The 19,937-nt window shown below is 38.2% G+C and overlaps 2 protein-coding genes across 3 annotated transcripts; one reads left to right on the forward strand and one right to left on the reverse strand.

The window, feature by feature from the left end:
• Nucleotides 1–148: 148 nt before the first annotated feature.
• On the forward strand, nucleotides 149–10,000 carry rin1a (Ras and Rab interactor 1a). 2 transcript variants are annotated; one of them, XM_084137024.1, is made up of 11 exons: nucleotides 149–391; nucleotides 3,191–3,382; nucleotides 3,482–3,596; nucleotides 3,737–3,809; nucleotides 3,909–4,000; nucleotides 6,012–6,577; nucleotides 6,661–7,159; nucleotides 7,253–7,561; nucleotides 8,463–8,594; nucleotides 8,694–8,860; nucleotides 8,980–10,000. In XM_084137024.1, exons 2-11 carry the CDS (start codon nucleotides 3,194–3,196, stop codon nucleotides 9,292–9,294), a joined length of 2,457 nt encoding a protein of 818 aa, XP_083993150.1. In that variant the 5' UTR covers nucleotides 149–391; nucleotides 3,191–3,193; the 3' UTR covers nucleotides 9,295–10,000. The 2 variants fall into 2 exon arrangements, with proteins under 2 accessions (XP_083993150.1, XP_083993151.1); XM_084137025.1 differs by having other exon boundaries at nucleotides 280–391; nucleotides 3,194–3,382.
• A 110-nt stretch (nucleotides 10,001–10,110) lies between these two features.
• On the reverse strand, nucleotides 10,111–19,684 carry dpp3 (dipeptidyl-peptidase 3). Its single transcript, XM_084137026.1, has 18 exons — nucleotides 19,620–19,684; nucleotides 17,563–17,863; nucleotides 17,394–17,483; nucleotides 17,154–17,291; nucleotides 16,998–17,072; nucleotides 16,535–16,625; nucleotides 16,278–16,411; nucleotides 16,012–16,142; nucleotides 14,921–14,979; nucleotides 14,260–14,454; nucleotides 14,052–14,164; nucleotides 13,550–13,642; nucleotides 12,584–12,646; nucleotides 12,347–12,471; nucleotides 12,149–12,269; nucleotides 11,883–12,062; nucleotides 10,979–11,141; nucleotides 10,111–10,864 (listed from the first exon to the last, which is right to left on the reverse strand). The coding sequence occupies exons 2-18, from the start codon at nucleotides 17,830–17,832 to the stop codon at nucleotides 10,722–10,724; spliced, it is 2,184 nt and encodes a 727-aa protein (XP_083993152.1). The 5' UTR covers nucleotides 17,833–17,863; nucleotides 19,620–19,684; the 3' UTR covers nucleotides 10,111–10,721.
• Between the last annotated feature and the right edge of the window lie 253 nt (nucleotides 19,685–19,937).

Here is a 19,937-nt window from a genome sequence, read left to right on the forward strand (position 1 = left end):
CAAAGTGGGAATGTGGACGTGTGGCAATAAATTATATAATTATATATTTCTCTCTCTTTGTGTTCGTATGTTATAGCGCGTCACAGCATGCGCATGCCCAGGTATGAAACACGACTTGTCATGTCCGAGAGCGCGCTCGCCTGGAAACAAAACACATGTGTACGAGAAGACGAAACAGACAGTGTGAATCACAGTTTCACACAGATTCCTGTTGGTATCTTTTTAAACGTGTGCATGGTGGAATAACAAGCAAACCCCCCCTAATTATATATTCCCGGACTTTCCACATTTCCAAAAGTAATTCAGAGCATTTAATGGATCTGACACACTTTGGGAAAAGTCACGAAGTAGTGTAGTTTTTTCTTTTTGAATAACAGCGACTGATGAAGAGGTAAGTGGCTCTTCTTCTCTCTTTTAAATATGGTCATGTGTTATGACTATAGTGTTTTAGTGCCAGGTTATATTTACAGTACAGTAAAACATTAGATAACTGATTGAGGAAGTTCGCGCTTAGTCACAAAAGTGTAAGATGGTGATTATTATTTTTAAATAATGAATATTGTACGAAGTGTTTAATAAAGACTTTTCACTGATCATATTGACAAAGATTCGCATTGTCAAGATTTATCTATTGCATTCTCCTATTTTACACGTATCAGTGTTTCTTTTTTAATGCTAATCTCTAAACACACACATACATATATATACATATACATATATATATATATATATATATATATACATACATATATATACACATATATATATATATATATACATATACATATATATATATATATATATATATATATATATATATATATATATATATAGCCTATATTAACCTACAAATTTGCGAAAGTCGCGTACTATATTGAACTGGGCTGTCAAATTATATTGTTTCAGAATGTTTCTTTTATAACGTACATTTGTAGCAGTTACATTCTTTTAAACACATTCTTCTGTTTATAGTTGTTATTATTATTATTAGGTTGTTGTTGAATCATTAGTAAATTACTATTTATAAATCCCATTTCTCTGGCTATACTGTTTCCTGTCTTTATATTAAAATGGTGCAGTATCTAAGTAGGCCTACTTACTGTATACAGGACATTTGCTATATTTTTAAATAAAAAGACATATATCCACTCTCATTCCCTTTAGTGCTGTATCCAGTTACAGCTCCTGAAAATATCTTGTTCAGGCAACAATTAAAAAACCTCAGCCTGCATTACAGAACAGAGATAGTAGCAGCTCTTTCCCAGTGCATACTTAAAGGCTTCCTTCTCACCAGTCTGGACTTGCTCTGTTCATGCCCAGACACCAACAAATGAGGCAGAAATCATTTCAGAGCTCAGGCGGACCGGACAACAGTTTCCCCGCCCTTATTTATCCGTTAAAACTGAATTCACCATTGGGATGGATAAGGACATAGAAGAATGTTCAAGGAGAGATGTTGGCCTAAGGTGTTTGGCATACTTTCTTATTATTTGTTACAGCATTTTTTTTATATTTTTTTTTTTTGAAAAAATAGTTTTTCCAAATCAATATTTGCCAAATCAAAAGTAGTGTGGCCTAACCAGGAATCCACGTTGTTGTCATGCGAGAAGGACAATATTAATTTATTTATTAAACATCCCTTATTTAGATTTTTTTTTTTTTTTATTACTTAAAAAACAAACAAAAAAACAACACGTTTTAAACATTTTGTTTAGGTCAAATGGAGTAACCCAAAGAAAATGTTGTTTGACTCATGACTTAAAAACTTTGCTTTGCTATGTTTTGCAAATATCAACTTTTTGAATCATGAATTTAAAAAATGTTCTTTCTTTTTTAAGTACTAATTAAGTCAACTACTAATTAAATACACTCAGACGTATTCAAGGTGCAAGTAGTGGTTAGACCACTTAAAGTATTAGTAGAAAAGACTACACTTTTTTGTTTTTTTCTTCACGTTTCATACTTTATTGCCCCATAAGCAGATATCAAATATTATTAGAAAGTATTATTAGAGGCATATCTCAGTTGGCCTTTTATCTACTGATGAATCTACAACATTCTGTGGGAATTTTTTTCTAAAAGGAACCAAATAGTCCCTTGAGAGGAAAGTTTTAATATATCACTCTTTTAATTTAGTTTTTACCCATATGTTCTTTATCTTCCAAGTAACGTCAGAAATATAATAATACTTATTTTCCTTTTGCAAAAAAAAAACCTTTACATTTATGCATTTTGGCAGACACTTTTATCAAAAAGCCACTTACATTCACTTGCATTCAAAAGTATTAAGACTACATTTTATCAGTTCTTCTCAGTTGAGCCTAGTTTGTATGAAGTTTTGGAAAAGGTATCTGGCCTTTCCTAAATTTGAACAGTGGAGGCGTGTGTGTCCGTGGGTTGGAATGCCCAGTGGAATATGTAAGCCTCTGTTGCCATAGCAGCCATTGGCTCTTGCCAAAAAAGTATTCCATACTGGCCCACACAGAGTCAACCTGCTACCCAACCTCACTCAACTAGTGAACAAGTTACTTTAAGAGTCAGCATTAGATACTAAAGAGTGTTCATTCATTATATAAGATGTATCAGTGAAAAAAGAAAGTTTTCAAATAATGCATCCACTCATTTTATTTATTTATTTTAAATAGAATTGTCGCATCATGATAAAATGCCTTTATTACACTAATACTTCTCGAAAATGTAATTCTCAGTTCCTCTTCACCTTGCATCACATTTGGTATAAATGATGCTTCTGTTGTTTCATCTTTAAGAACAATGCAAGTGTTTTTTGAATGGTCTGTGTGAATGCAGAACAAAAAAACGGTAGAGATGTGGTATTAGTCAGACTGTGACAAACTGTTCTCACATGGCAGGGAGAAAAACAGAGCCAGCGTGGGAGTTTCCCGTAGCCATTGAAAAGCAAAGGTCAGAAAGGAATAAGTAGGCACATGATTGTGCGAAAATAGCCATTCTAGGAAAAACAGTGACAAAATGTTTGAGAAACACACATGAGAAAAAAACTAAGATGTGTACATGAATAATTTACTGTAAGACAGGTCTAAGTCACTGACTGACAGACATCCTCCAAAACTGGTCAGAACTTCCTTTTTTTGTCAATTGCCAATGTGAACATTCACAAAGAGGAGAAACAGAGATTCATTGTCAAAGGAGTTGAGATCTCACTGTCGTTCAGAAGATGCAGGGCGACCCTGTGTACGACTATCCTGACTCTCGGCCCGTGGGGGACCGACGGGCTTGTCCGCAGAGAGGATCCCAGAGGAGCATCAGTGTACTGGACCGGCTCTTGCTGACGCACCCTGTGTGGCTCCAGCTCTCCGGTAACTCGGCTACAGCTCTACACATCCTGCGGCGTGAGCCCCCCGGGGTGAGCAAGCACATTCCAAACACCACCTGCTTTGAAAAGAGACAGTTAGCCTACGATCAAACTTAAACAACATTCTTGGAAACTTTTGTTACCTTGCAGACGTTCCTGGTGCGCAAGTCCAGTACATCGCAGAAAAAAATGCTGTGCGTCCGGCTGGCGGATGACAGCACGCCGTCCTTCATTAAACAGGTTGTCATTCGAGAAGAGGACTCAGGTGAGTTTGTTAATAAATTACTCTTGTCATCTTGAATAGATTATAAGCAATTAAGCAATGAGTTGGCCATACTATTATTAATTTTATGTCAACATTAGTTATCGACTTTTGGTGACTAAACCATTCCTTTACATTAACAGCCTTCTCTTTGGAAAGCTCAGCTATCAGTTTCCCAGATCTGTGCAGACTCGTTGCCTTCTACTGTGTCAGTCGGTATGGATTAGTATTTACTATGTTCTATCTACAACAACAACAGCAAGGCACTCCCTAAATATGATATTTTTAATCCATTATTGTGGATCTGTATTTTAGGGATGTGCTTCCTTTCACTCTGGAGCTGCCTGAAGCAATAGCCAAGGCTTCCTCACACAAACAGTTGGAGTCAATCTCTCATATGGGTGTGGGTAGGTACAACTTTGATTATCTGTTGAAATGAATTGAAGGTTTGAAAGGCGCTGTCTGTCGGGCATTTTATGATGCTCATGCTGCACCAATCCCAGAATTATAGGTAGAGCGCAGATTTTATTTTTGTATTGTACAAAAAAAGTGGCAAAAGTTTTGGGTCCGTTTTTTAAAAAAGAAATTAATACTTTTATTCAGTGAAGATGTATTCAATTGGCGATAGGTGATAGTAAAGAAATATATCGTGTTACAAAAGATGTAAATTTCAATTAAATAGTGTTCTTTTGAACTTTCTATTCATCAAAAAATAAAAAACAAAAAACTCCCGCACACTATCTATACTTGCAAAATATTTATTGGCAACGTTTCGGTCCCATGACCTTCATCAGGCACATACCTTGTTCTTTGTTTTTTATTTGATTTGACCTACCTACATGGTCTTTTTTTCCCACGCACCTATCACCTGCAGGTGTGCGATGGTGTTTGCGTTCTTATTCATCAAAAAAAAAAAAAACTGCAATATGGTTTCCACAAAATATATAACCAACAACAACTGTTTTCAACATGATCCTTCAGAAATCATTCTAATATTATTATTTGCTGCTCAAGAAACATTTCTTATTATAATGCTGAAAACAGTTGTGTTGGTTAATATATATGTTACCGGCAAAGTGTGTAATCCGGCATTCTATATAATGACTAGGTAATGTATAGAATTAGGTAATGTACTTTTTGCAAAAAACATCAGGAATTCTATACATTGCCTAGGCATTCTATACAATACCGGGATTTCACACTTTGCCGGTAACATATATATTAGTTATCGGCTTCATAACTAATATACATATATATGTATGGCTTCATAGTATGGAAAGAAGTGTTGTTGTTTTTTACATGTAAATAAATATTTAAAAAGTAAAGTAAATATTACTTTAAATATTTAAGTTTAATCTAAAAATAGTGGAAATTAAATGTAATTAAGGCGAGACACTACAGGTGAATAGGGTGAAATTTTAAAATAATAGATATCACCATGAAACTTCCTCAGCTGATTACTTACACAAGTATTTAAAAAAAAAATTAATTACAAGTTTTTGAAATTTGTATGTTTAATTATGCAAATTAGGCATTATCTAATTGAATATTGAATTTTCGGTAGATAGATCTAAACATATGATAAAGCCAGGTGCAAAATTCTTTTTTCATTTTGTTTACACACAAGATGAAAAACATATTTCATAGGGATTTCAGGATATATGCCTTCATTACCTAGAAAATCTAAATATACTGTCCATAGCCTTAAAAAAAATCGATTTTCGCCATTTTAAAAAAAATAAAATGTCACATAAATCAGGCCAGGAATGATTTATTAACAAATCCCTCTGAAAATATCTTCAGAATACTGCTAAGTGTATAACTGGAAAGTTTGGTGTATATAGGTGCCACATAGGCTGAGATGTTTGTACTAGAGAATGACAAAAAACTCATTTTGAGAAAACAGCATTTAAAGTTTTAAATAGCTCTAAATGAGATTTTGTCATTAGCTTTAAATCCCCCTTTGGACCTTCACGATTGGTTACTGATAGAAAGGAAATGCCCATATTTGGGTTACATAGCGTTGTGCAGGAGACTCAGAGCTTTACAACGATACCGGTCATGACAGACTTCAGAGAACAGACGGAGTTCGGCATGTCGCGTTGGAATGCTAACTTCTTGGTAAATTCTGGAGAAACTTACTGCCGCAAGTAAACAAAATGTAATAAAATAAACATCTTAATGTATATTTTCAACGTTTTCTTGATAGCAGCTTGAAAGAACACATATTGAAGGAGTAAACTAGCCCAAAATCTCAAAACTGACCACTGCATGAAAAATCTGTTTTTGCCTGCCGTGTCTCGCCTTAATTATCGATCACTATATCCAATGACTGATACGATAATTTACTGTTCACTCAGCTAATATGCATCATAAAACATGTTCATCATGATCTCAATGCCCTTTTGTATTCCACAGAGTTCTGGAATTCCCACCTAAATGTCCGGGGTCCTCGTGATGAACCTCCTGCCGCTGACAAACTCTTGCCCCCAACTCCAAGCCCAGAAGACTGCTCAACGCACATCAACCTAAACCCCACCACATTCCAGGAGCTTTGCCCAATCCAAACACGGAGTCCCTGTGAGCTGAATTACGGGGGAGGCAAAGGTTTATGTTTCGTCAACCCCCTCTTCCTACAAGACTACCCTGGTCGCAATGCCATGCGCAGACGTCATCATTTCAAAACCAGCATAAAGGTTCGAGTCTCCACTGAAACTTCCAGCCCCCTGTCACCACCTGTCATCCCACCACCTCCACCACCGTTACTGGCTAAAGCCAAATGCAAAGCAAGATTAAAAGCTTTAAAACAGACGACCCCACCTGTTGCAGTTCAGGCTGGCGAGGAAGCCATCAAGAAGACTGAGCAGGAAGCCACAGACTATATGCAACCTTGTGTAGTGTCTCAGAAGAAGACCATGGTCACCCCAACTCTTTCACCCACTGCTGAAGAAGACGACTATCAGATGCCCAAGGCTCTTCAGAAGGTACTGAGACATTTCAGCACTGATTTTACGGGACATTTTAGTTAAGTTTATGTGTTTTCATGACTGTCTTTTTGCGCTTTTAGGCCCAGATGAAAATCCTGGAGCAGAAAGGACATGAAGAAGACGAGGATGAGGAGGAAGGGCTTGTTCTGGAACAGCGACACGCTCCGTCCCTTAGTGAGCTGGACAGCAGCAGTTCGCTTAGCAGCCTCGACGAGACTGAGGAGAGTCCCGAGCGTCCTCCCCTCGTGCGAGGAACTAGCAACCCGGTTATGTCGCCTCCTAGGAAGTCCATGTCTGCCCTACGCAAGATGAGCGCCGCCTTCATATCCTTTTTCGCCCCAGAGAAGCGAGTGTCGCGGATGGTGGAGGACCTGTCTCGTGATCGCCGCATGGCGTTTGGCGCTCTGGTTCAGGACTTCTTGAGGCAGCAGAGAGAGGCACTGAAGCCCCAGTGCTTGAACTCTCCTGTACAGCTGCTGCAGGATTTGCGTCTCTTCATCAGTCAGGCCAAAGTGTTCCTTCTGGAGTGTGGAGAGCTTGAACCTCCAATCGAAACTCTTCTGACTGAGAACGAGAAAGGTATTTTAGTCAGTATGATTTAATGTAATACTGTTGTCAGTATCATTCAAACAAGTTAAATGGTGAAATACCACTGTATTTTCCTGTGTGCAGACCAAGCGCTGGAGAAAGCCATGTTCCGCTGTGTGCTGAAGCCTCTGAAGCCTCAGATTGATGCGGCTCTTCGGACCCTGCACAAACAAGATGGTTCCTTCCAGAGAATGACGGACAGCTTGCAAAGAGCCAAAGGAGCCTCACCCCAGAAGCTCTTTGGGGTTCAGGTGGGCGTTCCTGACGCCCAGGGCATTGAGAAAATTAAGCACAAGTTGACTCTAATGCAGCGGGCTTACTCACCCATTGACAAAGTGCTGCTACTCCTGCAGATCTGCAAACTCATTTACAAAGCCATGAAAAACAAATCAGGTAATGAAGTTCTTAAATAGCATTGGTTTATTATATACATGTAGATTTATTTGTGCACATACACTACCGTTCAAAAGATTGGGGTCAGTAAGATATTTTTTAAAGTCCCCCTGTAGTCAATAATTTTATCCCTTAACTCATCTTTGATCACCAAAATTACATATTTAAACCTTTTTTCCTTTAAAATAGCTTGAATGTAACTACACCGTTGCCTCATTTAGTATACGCGGTTCTATGAATATACAAATTAGCCCCGCCTCCACTCACTCACACCAGCTCAGAGATCCACTCATTGACGATCACACGTTGACGTGATAGGTAGTTTGTGACGTCAGCAACACCAGGGATTTTAAACTGAGCTTTTGAGTCTGTCTTTGGTTCACTGGTGTTGACTTATGAATTTGCCCATGGTTTGTCTTAAAGCATATTAAAAACACCACATGGACATATAAACAACATTAAAAGCTGGATTTTCACCACAGGGGGACTTAAAATGTTTTTGAAAAAAGTCTCTAATGCTCATAGTAATAATCAAGTAATACTTGTGAAATATTGTTAACATTTAAAAGAGTTTTCTATTTTATTATATTTTAATATGTAATTTATTCCTTGCAAAGCTGAATTTTCAGCATCATTACTCCAGTCTTCAGTGTCACATGATCCTTCAGAAATCATTTTAATATGCTGATTTGCTACTCAAGAAACATTTCTTATTATTATCAATGTTGAAAACAGTTGTGCTGCCAAGTTTTTTTTGTGGAACCCATGCTAAATTTTTTCAGGATTCTTCAAAAGAATGGCATTTATTTGGAATAGAAGTCTTTTGCAAGATTATAAATGTCTTTACTGTCACTATTGATCAATGTAATGAGTCCTTGCTATCTGTATTTCTAAAAAACAGGTCAGGAATTTGGAGCTGATGACTTCCTGCCCGCTCTATCCTATGTGATGGTCCTGTGCAATATGCCAGAGATCTCTCTGGAGGTGGAGTATATGATGGAGCTTTTGGAAAGCTCTTGGCTTACAGGAGAAGGTATGGATAAATACTTTGTAATCTTTAGCTAATTATTATTATTATTATTTATTTTTATTATTATTAATCATTATTATTATTATTATTATTGTCTTGAAGGGGGTTACTATCTGACAAGTCTCTATGCCAGTCTGAGTCTGATTCAGAGTCAGCCAGAGGATGTGCCACCCAACGGCCTCACAAACCAGGCCAGAGAGTCTCTGAAAGAATGGAGTCGGCGTCGGAGCAACGAAACCACAAATCAGAAAGACAACCAATTGCCCCAGGTCAGATATACTGGTTGAACAAACCAAAGTACATCATCACTTGCTGAATCGTGCATTAAAGTTTATATCAAAAGTAGCAACAATAAACAAGAGCTCCATGTGTTGTTTCTATGCCACAGAGATTTATAAAGGTGCTGTTTCAAGATGATGACCGTAGCATAGTGAAAACTCTAATGTGGAAGACTGCGCTCGACGGTGAGGCTATGGCTCAGCTGTGTGCTTTGAAGTTTGGGGTGGACCGGCCGGAGGATTACAGCCTGTACTGGAGGAAAGACGGGGAGTTAACACCTCTCCCGTCCAACGCCCAGGTTCAAGACCTGCAGAGCATGGGAGCGAGTGGGGTTCCCCTTATTTACCAGGTGACCAATCAGGCTGAAAGTTCCCAGAAGCTGAACAGAGGGGGCGCAGTCGATCTCACAGAGGAGGCTTCATAATATAGGGCTTTTTTTTTATTGTCATAGCAAATTCTGTATTTTATATAGCATGCCTGGTTTGTCACATAAAAGCTGATATAATAATAATAATAATATGCTTGTAATGGAGCTCAAAAATGATTTGAGCAGTATTTTCACTGAATTAATTTAATGTTGACTGCAAGTTTACACTCTAATAAAGGTTCTTTATTGCCATATATGGTTCCATGAAGAACCTTCAACATCCACTGAACCTTTTCATTTGCACAAAATGTTCTTTATAATAAAAAAGGTTCTTTAGATTCTTAAGAATCTAAGAAAAAATCTTGGGTTCTTAAGAAAAAAAAAGAATTATTTGAAGAACAGTTGACTGAAAGGTTCTGTGGGATGCCAAAATTGATCTTCTATGGTTTTGCAGCAAAATCCCTCTTTTGAAACTTACATTTTTAAGAGTGCAAGATGCAAAATCAGCCTATTTTTGTGTCCATTACTGGTAATTATGTATAATGTTCAGCTGGTGTTGTGTGAGATGTCATTGGGCTAAATTATAAGGCATTTCCTCTTGTTATATTATTTAAAATGTTCTTATAGGTTGGTTATTAATGACTTGATTCATTATCCCGACTTTCAGTTTTCAATTTTTCCCCCCTTTTAGTCTTTTCTAATGTAAAAACTGTGTGGGTAATTAACCAGTTACGTAAATTTCTCATTTATGAGATGGTCAGTAATGAGTTACTGGATATTATCTTATTGTTCACCTTGTATCATGATAATATTTATATGAAATGCATTGTACAAATGTTTTGGTATTTTGAAAGTAAACAACAATACAATATCTTCGGAAATAATTGGTTTTATTTGGTAGGGACTGTTGATTTTCACAGTCCACACTGAACACTTTGAGGAACTGAACAGCCTGTAAAAAAATTAACAACTTATATTCTTAAGAATGAATGCAACCATTTCTCCTAGATAACAGTGAATCAGCATATTAACTCTACCCTAAATATGATCTGTAGTTAGCGCAGAATATGTTTCCATTTTAAAGTAAGTTGAGAAAGTGTGTTACGTGTTGTGATTACATAAGTACCGCCCTCACACAGCAAGTTCACTCTTGTCAGCGCTTTCACATGCCTATGTGGGAAGCGTGGGCTGCGGTCGGATTCGAAGCAGGAACAGAAATTTCTAATTAAAACTCTTATCAGAATTGCCTTTGTTTAGAAGTGAATAGACAAAAAAGAAAGAAAAATAGTGGGAAGGTAAAGCACTTGGGGTTATGTTCCTGTGTTTAAGTGTGGTTCTTCCTTCCTCCTACATGTGAATGGTTTTATAATCATTACCAGTCCCTTCCTTGTGCACTCTGCAGACTTTTGTTCATTTCCGAAAGTTGCTGTGACTCAGTGTGGTCCAATACTCGTCTGAGAGGACTTCCACAGCACTGTGTCCTCTCAGCACCAGCAGGTGGAATCCGTGCGGGTCATTTCCAGCAGCTGGGCCTCTACCTCCTCGGCATCGTCTGGGAAGCGTTCAACGAAGGACTGGATGAGCCCTTCAGCGCTGCCTTCATACTCAACCAGCTTCACAGCGTCATCTACAACACAAACAGCAGCACATTATTCCATTTGTGTATCTGTGTTTCTGTCACTGATCATACAAGAATGGTTATTTTTAATATATGGCTGAAGGAAGGAGGCTAAACACAAACCTTTGAAGAAGGTGTTAGCCTGGACAAACATCTTACGAGCTTCCTTACGGAGCAGAACCGTCTCTCTGAGGCGCAGGAAATCGTGGGTGCCGTCAGCAGTTACAGCCGAGTAGCCTTCATACAGAGCCCTTCCTCCCTCCACATCGGCTGTCGCCTTGTGCACCTTTACAAAAAAAAGCAAATCATTATGGAAGCTCGTTTCTGTTCCATCAAGCTGCAGTCACACTAGACTTTGAGCACGCAAAAGTTCTACGGACACGGCAACGGTCGTGATATGACGTCACATTCTGCGGCATCTGTTTTGATAAAAACGTAAATTCAACATATAACAAATAATAATAAATCCAGAAAGTAAAAATATACAATCTACTTCACTTTAATGCAAAAAATACATGTGTTCTTTTAACTCTCGCCGTGACTTATTCATCTTCTATTGGTCACGTCTTCATGTAATATGAACTTTGGAACGAACCGAAATGCCAAACTTTTTCACATGAGCTTTTTCCAGTCTCCAGCATTCATATGCGTATGAATGGAAGTCAATGGAAGGAATGAAAAGTGTAGTGTAAACGTTCAGAGTAAAAGAATTATAATAATAAAAAAAAATTAAATACTTTACATTAACTGAAATAAAATATTAATACAACTTTACATTTTATTTCAGCTATAGTCATTCATATATATATATATATATATATATATATATATATATAAAGCCTTTTATTTCTAAATAACTCACTAAAATGCAATGTCATGTGGTCATACTACTGCTGGAAACGTTTTCTATTGCATAATGTATTCTGTTTCTCATACTATTTTTAATAACAAGTAGGCTAGTGTATGCAGTGCAGTATAATTTAGTTAGCAGAACGCAAGTTCCGTTTGAACAGTAAGCTGGCTGTACCTGCAGTTTACAGAGGAACCTCTGGATGGCGCTCTTGCCCACTGTGTTGATCTTGCTGCGGTCGAGCGTTATGACAGCGTCTGGTCGTCCATCTGTCCCCGTGCACTCCTTCAGACCAACCAGCCCCTCTCCAGCCTCCAGCAGAACCCGCAAAATCACAAACCGGGCCTGCATGTGTGCCTATAACAGCCAGGACAATGTCAAGACGAGAAGATAATCAAGCAAAAGAGTAATGATTTCTGGACAGGCACACATCTAATTCTCACCTGTCTCCAGCTCTTGCTCTCTTGCGTGTAGAACTCCAGGCCTAAAAGGCCAGCACGCACCATGGTCAGCCAGTTCACGTACACCACCTCCTCTGCATCCTCCCCTTCATGCCCGAAAATACTGGCACGCACACAAATTGCTCAGCATTTATATCTGAGTGAATCCATACAGAAGTGACTGAAGGTTCAGTGACTCACCTGAGCACCTGTTTGTTGAGACACAGGTAGAGACCTACACACTCAGCCCGACACTCCTCATAGGACGAGGCGATGGTGGAGAACTTGCTGTCCCATGTCTCGCTGCCCTTGTACCAGCTCGAGATCTGAAAGCCAAAACGTCAATTTTATGACTTTGATTGGCAGTGCAAGGTTCATAAAGAGGGTAAAGCACAGTTGAATCCAGTAATGAACAGGATGACAAGGTAACCAACTCACCAGTTCCCCTGTTTCTGGATTACGTACAGCAGTTTCGTCAAAGTTGAATTTTCCCTTATCATCCTGTTTCAATACAAACACATAAGATGAAGAAACTGTGAAACATTTGTATTCATGAAATGTTCTGGGTTCAAAACAACTATGTTCTATTGAGAGTTTAAGCTCCAAGCTCTGCTAAAAAGACAATTTAGACAACTTCATAGCTAAACAGAAGAATTACTCCAAGTGGTTTAATGAAGAAGAAAAAAGAAGAGGAAAAAAGCATGTACTGTATGGAGAACTATAAATGCCACTCAAATATATATATATACACACCAGCGTTTAAAAGTTTGGGATCAATAAAATGTTTAAATGATGTGAAAGAAGTCTATTTATTAATATTGTGAAATATTATTATAATTTAAAATAACAGTTTTCTATTTGAATATATTTTAAAATGTACTTCATTCCTGTGATGGCAAAGCTGAAATAAAGTGATCCTTCAGAAAATCACCCTAATTTACTGATTTTCTGCACAAGAAACATTTCTAATTATTAGCAATGTTGAAAACAGTTGTTCTGCTTAATATTTTTGTGGAAACAGTGATACATTGTTTATTTCAGGATTCTTTGATAAATAGAGAGTTCAAAAGAACCACATTTATTGGTAAAACTTTACAGTAAGGTTCCATTAATTAAGGTTATTTATTGCATTAATATTACCTAACAAATGAGCAATACATTAGTTACAGTACTTCTTCATCTTTGTTAACATTAGTTAATAAAAAATACAATTGTTCTTTGTTAGTTCATGTTAGTTGTAGTTTATTAACTTATGTTAACAGACAAAACTTTGATTTTAGTCTTAGTTAAAAATTTTAGATTAACATTAACTAAGATTAACAAATGCTTTAGAACTATTTTTCATTGTTAGTTCATGTTAACTGATGTAGTTAGCCAATTCTGCTTCTGCTTGTGTTTCTCTACCTGAACAAAGAGCTTCCCACTGCCATGACCCAGCAGCTCATGGAGTCCAACCTGCACCTCAAAAGAAGGCCCTTTCCATTTGATGTACAGGTCCTACAGAGGAAGAAAAATGACCACTCTGAACCTCTACTGCAACATGTTTGATTCATTAAACTATGGCCTGGTTTCACAGAAAGGGCAGTGACATATTTTAAGATATGTCAGTGCAAATCGCTTTCCTTTAAAACAGCTCAAACAAGCATTTTATTCTGGGTCTAGGTTTAAGCCTTGTCTGTGAAACCGGGGGTATGGGTGCCAATCCTTATCCTGGAGATCTACCTACCCGCAGAGTTCAGATCTAACCCTGATCAAACACCTGTCTGTAATTATCAAGTGCTCCTGAGGATCTTAATTAGCTGCTTCAGTTGTGTTTGATCAGGGTTGGAGCTGAACTTTGCAGGAAGGTAGATCTCCAGGTATAGGATTGGGCACCCCTGCATTACAACCTCACAGACAGCCTTACCTTGTCATTCTCCTCAAGAAAGGTGAGCTTGTCTTTCTGCGTGGCATACGCAACAGCCAGCACATTCCCAAGTGACACGTTCTTGAAACCTTCTGTCTGTCTGATGTCGTCATCTACAGATAGATAAATGGTTAAAACTTCTCATAGAACATTTATCAATCAAATTTGACTGCATATGGAAAAATCCATGTCAGTTCAGAGGACTCACAGTTTGGAATGTTGATTCCTGCAGGGATGCCGCTGCCGGCGAAGGTGAGTACGTCCAGAGACGTGAAGTCTGGCTTGAGGAAGTTGTCCTTCTCAAAGGCTGGAGGCCAAGGCAGCTCTGGAAGCAAGACCTCGGCCGAGCTCACCAACTGAGCAAAGCGAGCGCTCATGGCCTTGTTCACCACGGCAACAAAACCTGTTGGGTAAGATGGTAAATGCGAAGGAGAGAGAGAGAAACAGAAGTCATAACTGGGAATCTACAACAGTTACTGGTTGTTTGAGCAATTTGTGTGAAATGATTTCCTGTGTTTTTTTTGCATGTTGGTTGCACCACATGACTGATTTGGTGGACAAAAAGTTGAGATAATAATAATCATCATCATAAATATTATTATGAATATATTATTAAATAATAATAATACAAATAAAAGATTATTCCAAACTAATCTTTTTTTAGATTAGTTCTTTTAATGAGACTTTTAATTATAATAACACAAATATTAATTATAATATTTCTTAATATATAATCAGGAATTAAAAACATGTTCACCATAGATGAGATGTATTCAAGCAATCGTATGTATGAATTACATTTTTACGTGTATTTTTTAAATAAATGAATAGATCTGGACAAGAAATGACCCTAAAATATTTGATCTTACCTTCAAATTCACCTCTTGAGCCAAATGGATCTCTGTAGCTCTCAATAAAGCCAATGTAACTGATAAAACATAAATAAAATAAAAAGGTTTGTAATAGAAATTCCAAATGGGAAAGAACAATAAGTCTAGCTCAACAATGAAATCAAACATTTAAGCCTATATCAATAGCCTGTGGCCTATTTCACAGAGTTGGTTTCTGTGGCAATCCAGGTAAGTTTGAGTTTACTTTGCACAGACTCTGTTTTTGGGGGGTTCAAAATGATGTATTAGTTTTTAGCTGTGTTCATCACCATGTTAACTAATGCTACAAGGCTAACATGCTTTAAAGCATGTATTATTCAGAGTCAGAGATCGCAAACCAAACCTGAACCAATCAGCTATGAGCAAAGTGGCATTAATCTAATGCAGTACATTCACTCCTCTTATATCTCTTGCTCCAAATTAAAGCACTACACAGTAAAATAATTTTAAGAGACAAAAATCACAAGGCTTTCATCTGAGCCGATGACCTCAAAACCTAGCACATGGCCCTTTCCCAATCCTGTCCCCCCTCTCTCTCTCTCTCTCTCTCTCCAACACACTTCCTGTCCTCTCTACAACTGTACTATCGGCATAAAGGCAAAGATGCCGTAAAAAAAAATCAATCAACTTTTGTTTTAAACGCATTAGATTTTATAAAGCTTTTAAAACGACTTTGCTTATTTTCTTTTAAGCTCATTGTAAACCTAAAAAAAAGAAAAAATGGTTATAGATGTTTTCTTTCAGCAGCCTTTTCAAACTTTCTCAGCAGCAGCAGTGTTTCTTCTTACCTTGTAAATGTGTTTAAAAGATTAATATGTCTTATAACAATCTCTGTATACATCTTCAGCAGAAAACTAAACTGCGCTGACACTCTTTTGAGAAGTGAATCAAACTGGCGCTCTCCGTGTTTCGTGTGATTGGCTGTTGCTTTCAGGTGCATGCGCTCCAGAGTTAAACAAACTCGGGATCAAATCTGAGTTGACAAACAACGTTTATAACGAGTGTTGTGAAACTTTGTTCAATTAGCTTTGTGTAAAATGCCACAGGTCTGTTAAAAATGAGTCAGACACCTCTCCACAATAGGTCCTTTGTCTTTGATCCAATAACGGGACCCTTCTTTATGGGCTTCCACTGAACCATAGGTGAAACTGCGGATATACTCCTCCAGCATCTTCTTCTGGTTCTCATTGGCTGCATGAGCCTGAGACAAAAAACAAAACAAAAACAACAACAGCAGCAGCTTTACTCGTGCTTCAAATGGTCATGCTGTTCATTTCACATCCAAAAGTATCATTCATTCAGTGTTTTTTTTTTTTCAGGTTGAATGCTGTCATACCTTGGCTTTTTCCAAATTCTGACACACTTTCTCCATAAGAAAGGAATAATCGCCCCTCTTAACACTGAACACAGCATCCTCAAATTCATATCTACCACAAAAAGTTTCACCACCCTTCTCAGCATCACAGCAGTCTGCAGATGGGAGGGAAAAAAAGAGGACAAAGAGAAAATAATGGAGAAAAGGAAAAAAACTCAAATAAAATGAAAAGTAATACACAACATATAAACTGGATTTAAATTGGTCTGTATACTCACCCGCCTTCTCAGCAGATGCCAAACGCACCTCATAGCACCGCTTCCCATCTATTTCACTCTTGAACAGACGGGTGTTGTAGGCACTCAGTTTCTACAAGGACAGACAGAGTACTCTAAATGTGAGCGAATATTTAGGCAATCTAGTTCATTCATGCTGTCGTTCATTCATGCGGGATGTGAACAATACAGCTGTTAGGAATGTGCGAGGCTTCCGGTGTCACTTTCTTCCAGTATTTTTAGCTGAACAAAAACAGTCTGTTATGCAGCTTGATGTTGGAAAGCGGTGGTTGTTGTCATAATTTAATTTATTATTGTAATTATAAACACTAGTTTGTACCTCAAATTGTTTTACCAACAGCTTTACCATTTCGTCATTCTTCTAGTTATATACCTATAGCAGCTAATGAATAGGAAGTCTCACATATTCACAGAAAATATCTTCCACATTTCAAAAAGTTGATACCTTGGAGTCCAGAAATTTCTGGGCAAACTCTGCATCTTCTAAGCTGCAGTTCCCTGAGAAGTAAGTTGTGATCCCCTAGGAGAGAATAGTAATGAATAGTAAAACATCAACCGGAGACTAAGCTGTAAAAAGTGTCTTTCTTTTTTCCTCTTTTACCTTGTCACCCAGGCCGAGCTGTTTCACCTTGTCTTCTAGGGAGTAGAGGGGCTCAGAGCAGCAGCCCCACAGCGCCTCTATGTCGCTGGGGCTCTCCTCAAACACCAGGCTCTCCCACACAAGAGCCTTGAACTTCTCCTGCATATAAAAAAGGCATAGTTATCAAATACTAAAACTGTTGGGATGTTGCATACAAGTATGACCGATTACACATGGGACATATTAAGTAGGGTATTTCACCTTTGGTAGGTTGGGGATGAACTTGGTGTCCCCAAAGGACTTGTAGTTTCCCATGTTTGCATAAATCCCAGCAGCATATACGAGGAAGGCCTAGAATGAGACAGAACTTTGTTACGACAATGAACACAGAGAAGATGTTGACTTTGGTGTTCGTAACAGGTCATTTCACCTGATATTCCTCTGCGCTCAGTCCAGCTGCAGTCGCCGTTGCCTTCAGCTGCTGTGGCGCCTGTGCGCGGAACAATTTTTGGAGCAGTGCGTAGATGTTGGCAGACTCAGGAGACGTCTGGATCAGCACGGCCAGGCCACCGTACCAGGACGCTCGAGAGAGGTAGTGTGCATACAATTGCTCTTTGGGAGACAGCAGCCTGAAAGCCTCCCGGCAATCCAGAGCAGAGATCCCGATGTCATTTGGGAGGTAATACTGAGAGTCCACCATTTCAAACTTTAGGCAGCTTGTTCGCTCTCCACTGAAAATTCACAAAAGCATGAAGGAGTCACTAATTAAATATCCTACTATGCAAAAGAACAAAATTACCTGGTTATAATTTATTGGGGATTCATCATGCTCTGTCTCTCTCTCGCACACATAGTTAATATAAGCCATTGGGCTGCCAACTTTTGAGTTAAGCTTGAGACCCTTTCACACAATTTCCTGATCCCAGAAAATTGCCATAGAATGGCTAGAGTGCCTTCAGTGTGAACGAAAACACGTCCCGGGATTGAGCCCGGTATCGATCCAGGGATGGGGACCTAGTAACATTGCCGGGATCAGTCCCGGACCACGGCCTGTGTGAACAAAAGGCAGGACCAATGCCATAAGGGGTATGTCGTAGTGATGACACGTGTCGTCGCACTGACGTAGTTATCGTGTGTCTCTTTGACCGGGTGTTTTAAATGCAGATCAACGTTCACGTTGCATATTAACTTAGTAGAAAGTTTGTGTGCTTCAACGGAACAAATGAAAAGTGTGTGTTCGTCAAGGAACAAAGGAAGGACAAAAAACGTCTGCATTACATGTTATGTCACGTGTCTTGATGGGATCTTTACGGGATGTGTGTGAAACCTTACATCACAATAAGTGTATTGTGATTGTCCAAACATTTGGTAACTAAACAGAATTTCATTAAGTTTAGTGACAACATGTTACAATGTTTACATGGTGCAATGACTTGTAGCCTACTGTTTGTATTAGTGCCTGACACAAATTTCACGATTTCAATTCTTAAGCTTGCGATTTGATTCCAATCTTGATTCATTTGGCTAAACATCAGGTACAGTAGCTAGGCCTACATTTTTCTCAAGGGGAAAATAAATCTCTTAGCTAATGCTGTACAAATACAGGGAGCCCAGTCAGCTGGTATTATTACAGGTTAAAATTAGCAACTCAAATTAATATAATGCGTTTTTTATAATAATGTTATAATATTTTTGTAAAGATATGCAATATAGTGCATATATTTAGCAAAATTATCCTCTATATAGTTATTTTTTTCTAGCTAACTAACATGCTATGATCATTAAATGGCTTTCCTGAGGTAAATGTAATGTTACGTGTGACATTGTTCTCCAGCTGTTTTATTGACCCATTTCCGCGGTTGAAACACTGATTGATCGATTACATGAGACATGATACATTTAGGTAAGTTGTACTGTAACTTACCTTCTAATGTTTATTTACTATAAGTAAAGAGGAAAATATGATCAGTTCACGTGCCGCCCGCTTGAACTGAGGAGATCTGTCACGTCACATTTAAAAGCGCCAAAACGGATTTATTATTTGAATTTCGTAATAAAATTGACATAATTTGAAAGCTGAGACTTTGTTTCATATCAAAAGTAACCTGGTCTGTCTCGTCTGTCGGTGAGAGCGTGAGGACAGTGTCAATTGCGTGAGAGTTGACAGTCCATACTTTTGGATATGTAACGTTAACGTTAAATCTGTAGACATACACAGTCAAAAGATTGGCTTCACGGTTGAAAGGTGAATCAGCATGGACACGGTGAGTTTCTCTTTCACTTCTGGGACTTAACTGATCAGCTAGTGCCGTTAGCACACTTGATATTGCAGGAAATCAGACAATGAAATCCCGCAAATCTGTGCCATGAAAACAAATATGAAATAATTTCCCCATACAAATATCCTATCATCTACAATAGCGAACAAACACTTTCTCTTTAAACAATATCCCATATATTAACAACAGCATGTAACACAAGTTCTACCTGAATTGTGTGTTCACTCCTGTCAAAATGAGCACCAGCGAGAGTCCGTCCGAATCTACTTCCGCTACTCATTCAACGGAATGATCCGCCCCTCAGCCAATCAGACGACGGGGATGATAACTGACTGGCGTGAGATCCAATAGGAACAGCAGGTGGAAAAAGAGGTTTCGAGTGATTGAAAATGAAGGCAACTGTAGGAGGGGATTCTTTTTTATGTTTATTGTATTGTATTAATATATTATTATACAAATGTATTTATTTATTTATTTAATATATTTCTCGTATCAGTGGATTCAGTCTTAGCCATTTATTTATTTA

This window comes from Abramis brama (genome assembly GCF_963993115.1).
Source record: "Abramis brama genome assembly, chromosome: 15".
Lineage (NCBI taxonomy): Eukaryota > Metazoa > Chordata > Actinopteri > Cypriniformes > Leuciscidae > Abramis > Abramis brama.

What these genes read in the sequence shown, in the direction of transcription:
- rin1a (XM_084137024.1), top strand. Translation starts at nt 3,194, where the DNA reads ATGCAGGGCGACCCTGTGTACGACTATCCTGACTCTCGGCCCGTGGGG. An exon ending in GCCTTCTACTGTGTCAGTCG is followed by an intron (nt 3,810 to 3,908) that starts GTATGGATTAGT and finishes TCTGTATTTTAG; the next exon opens with GGATGTGCTTCCTTTCACTC. An exon ending in AAGACAACCAATTGCCCCAG is followed by an intron (nt 8,861 to 8,979) that starts GTCAGATATACT and finishes TCTATGCCACAG; the next exon opens with AGATTTATAAAGGTGCTGTT.
- dpp3 (XM_084137026.1), bottom strand. Translation starts at nt 17,832, where the DNA reads ATGGTGGACTCTCAGTATTACCTCCCAAATGACATCGGGATCTCTGCT. An exon ending in TGAGCGCAGAGGAATATCAG is followed by an intron (nt 17,484 to 17,562) that starts GTGAAATGACCT and finishes GTCTCATTCTAG; the next exon opens with GCCTTCCTCGTATATGCTGC. An exon ending in CTCAAGAGGTGAATTTGAAG is followed by an intron (nt 14,455 to 14,920) that starts GTAAGATCAAAT and finishes CTTACCCAACAG; the next exon opens with GTTTTGTTGCCGTGGTGAAC.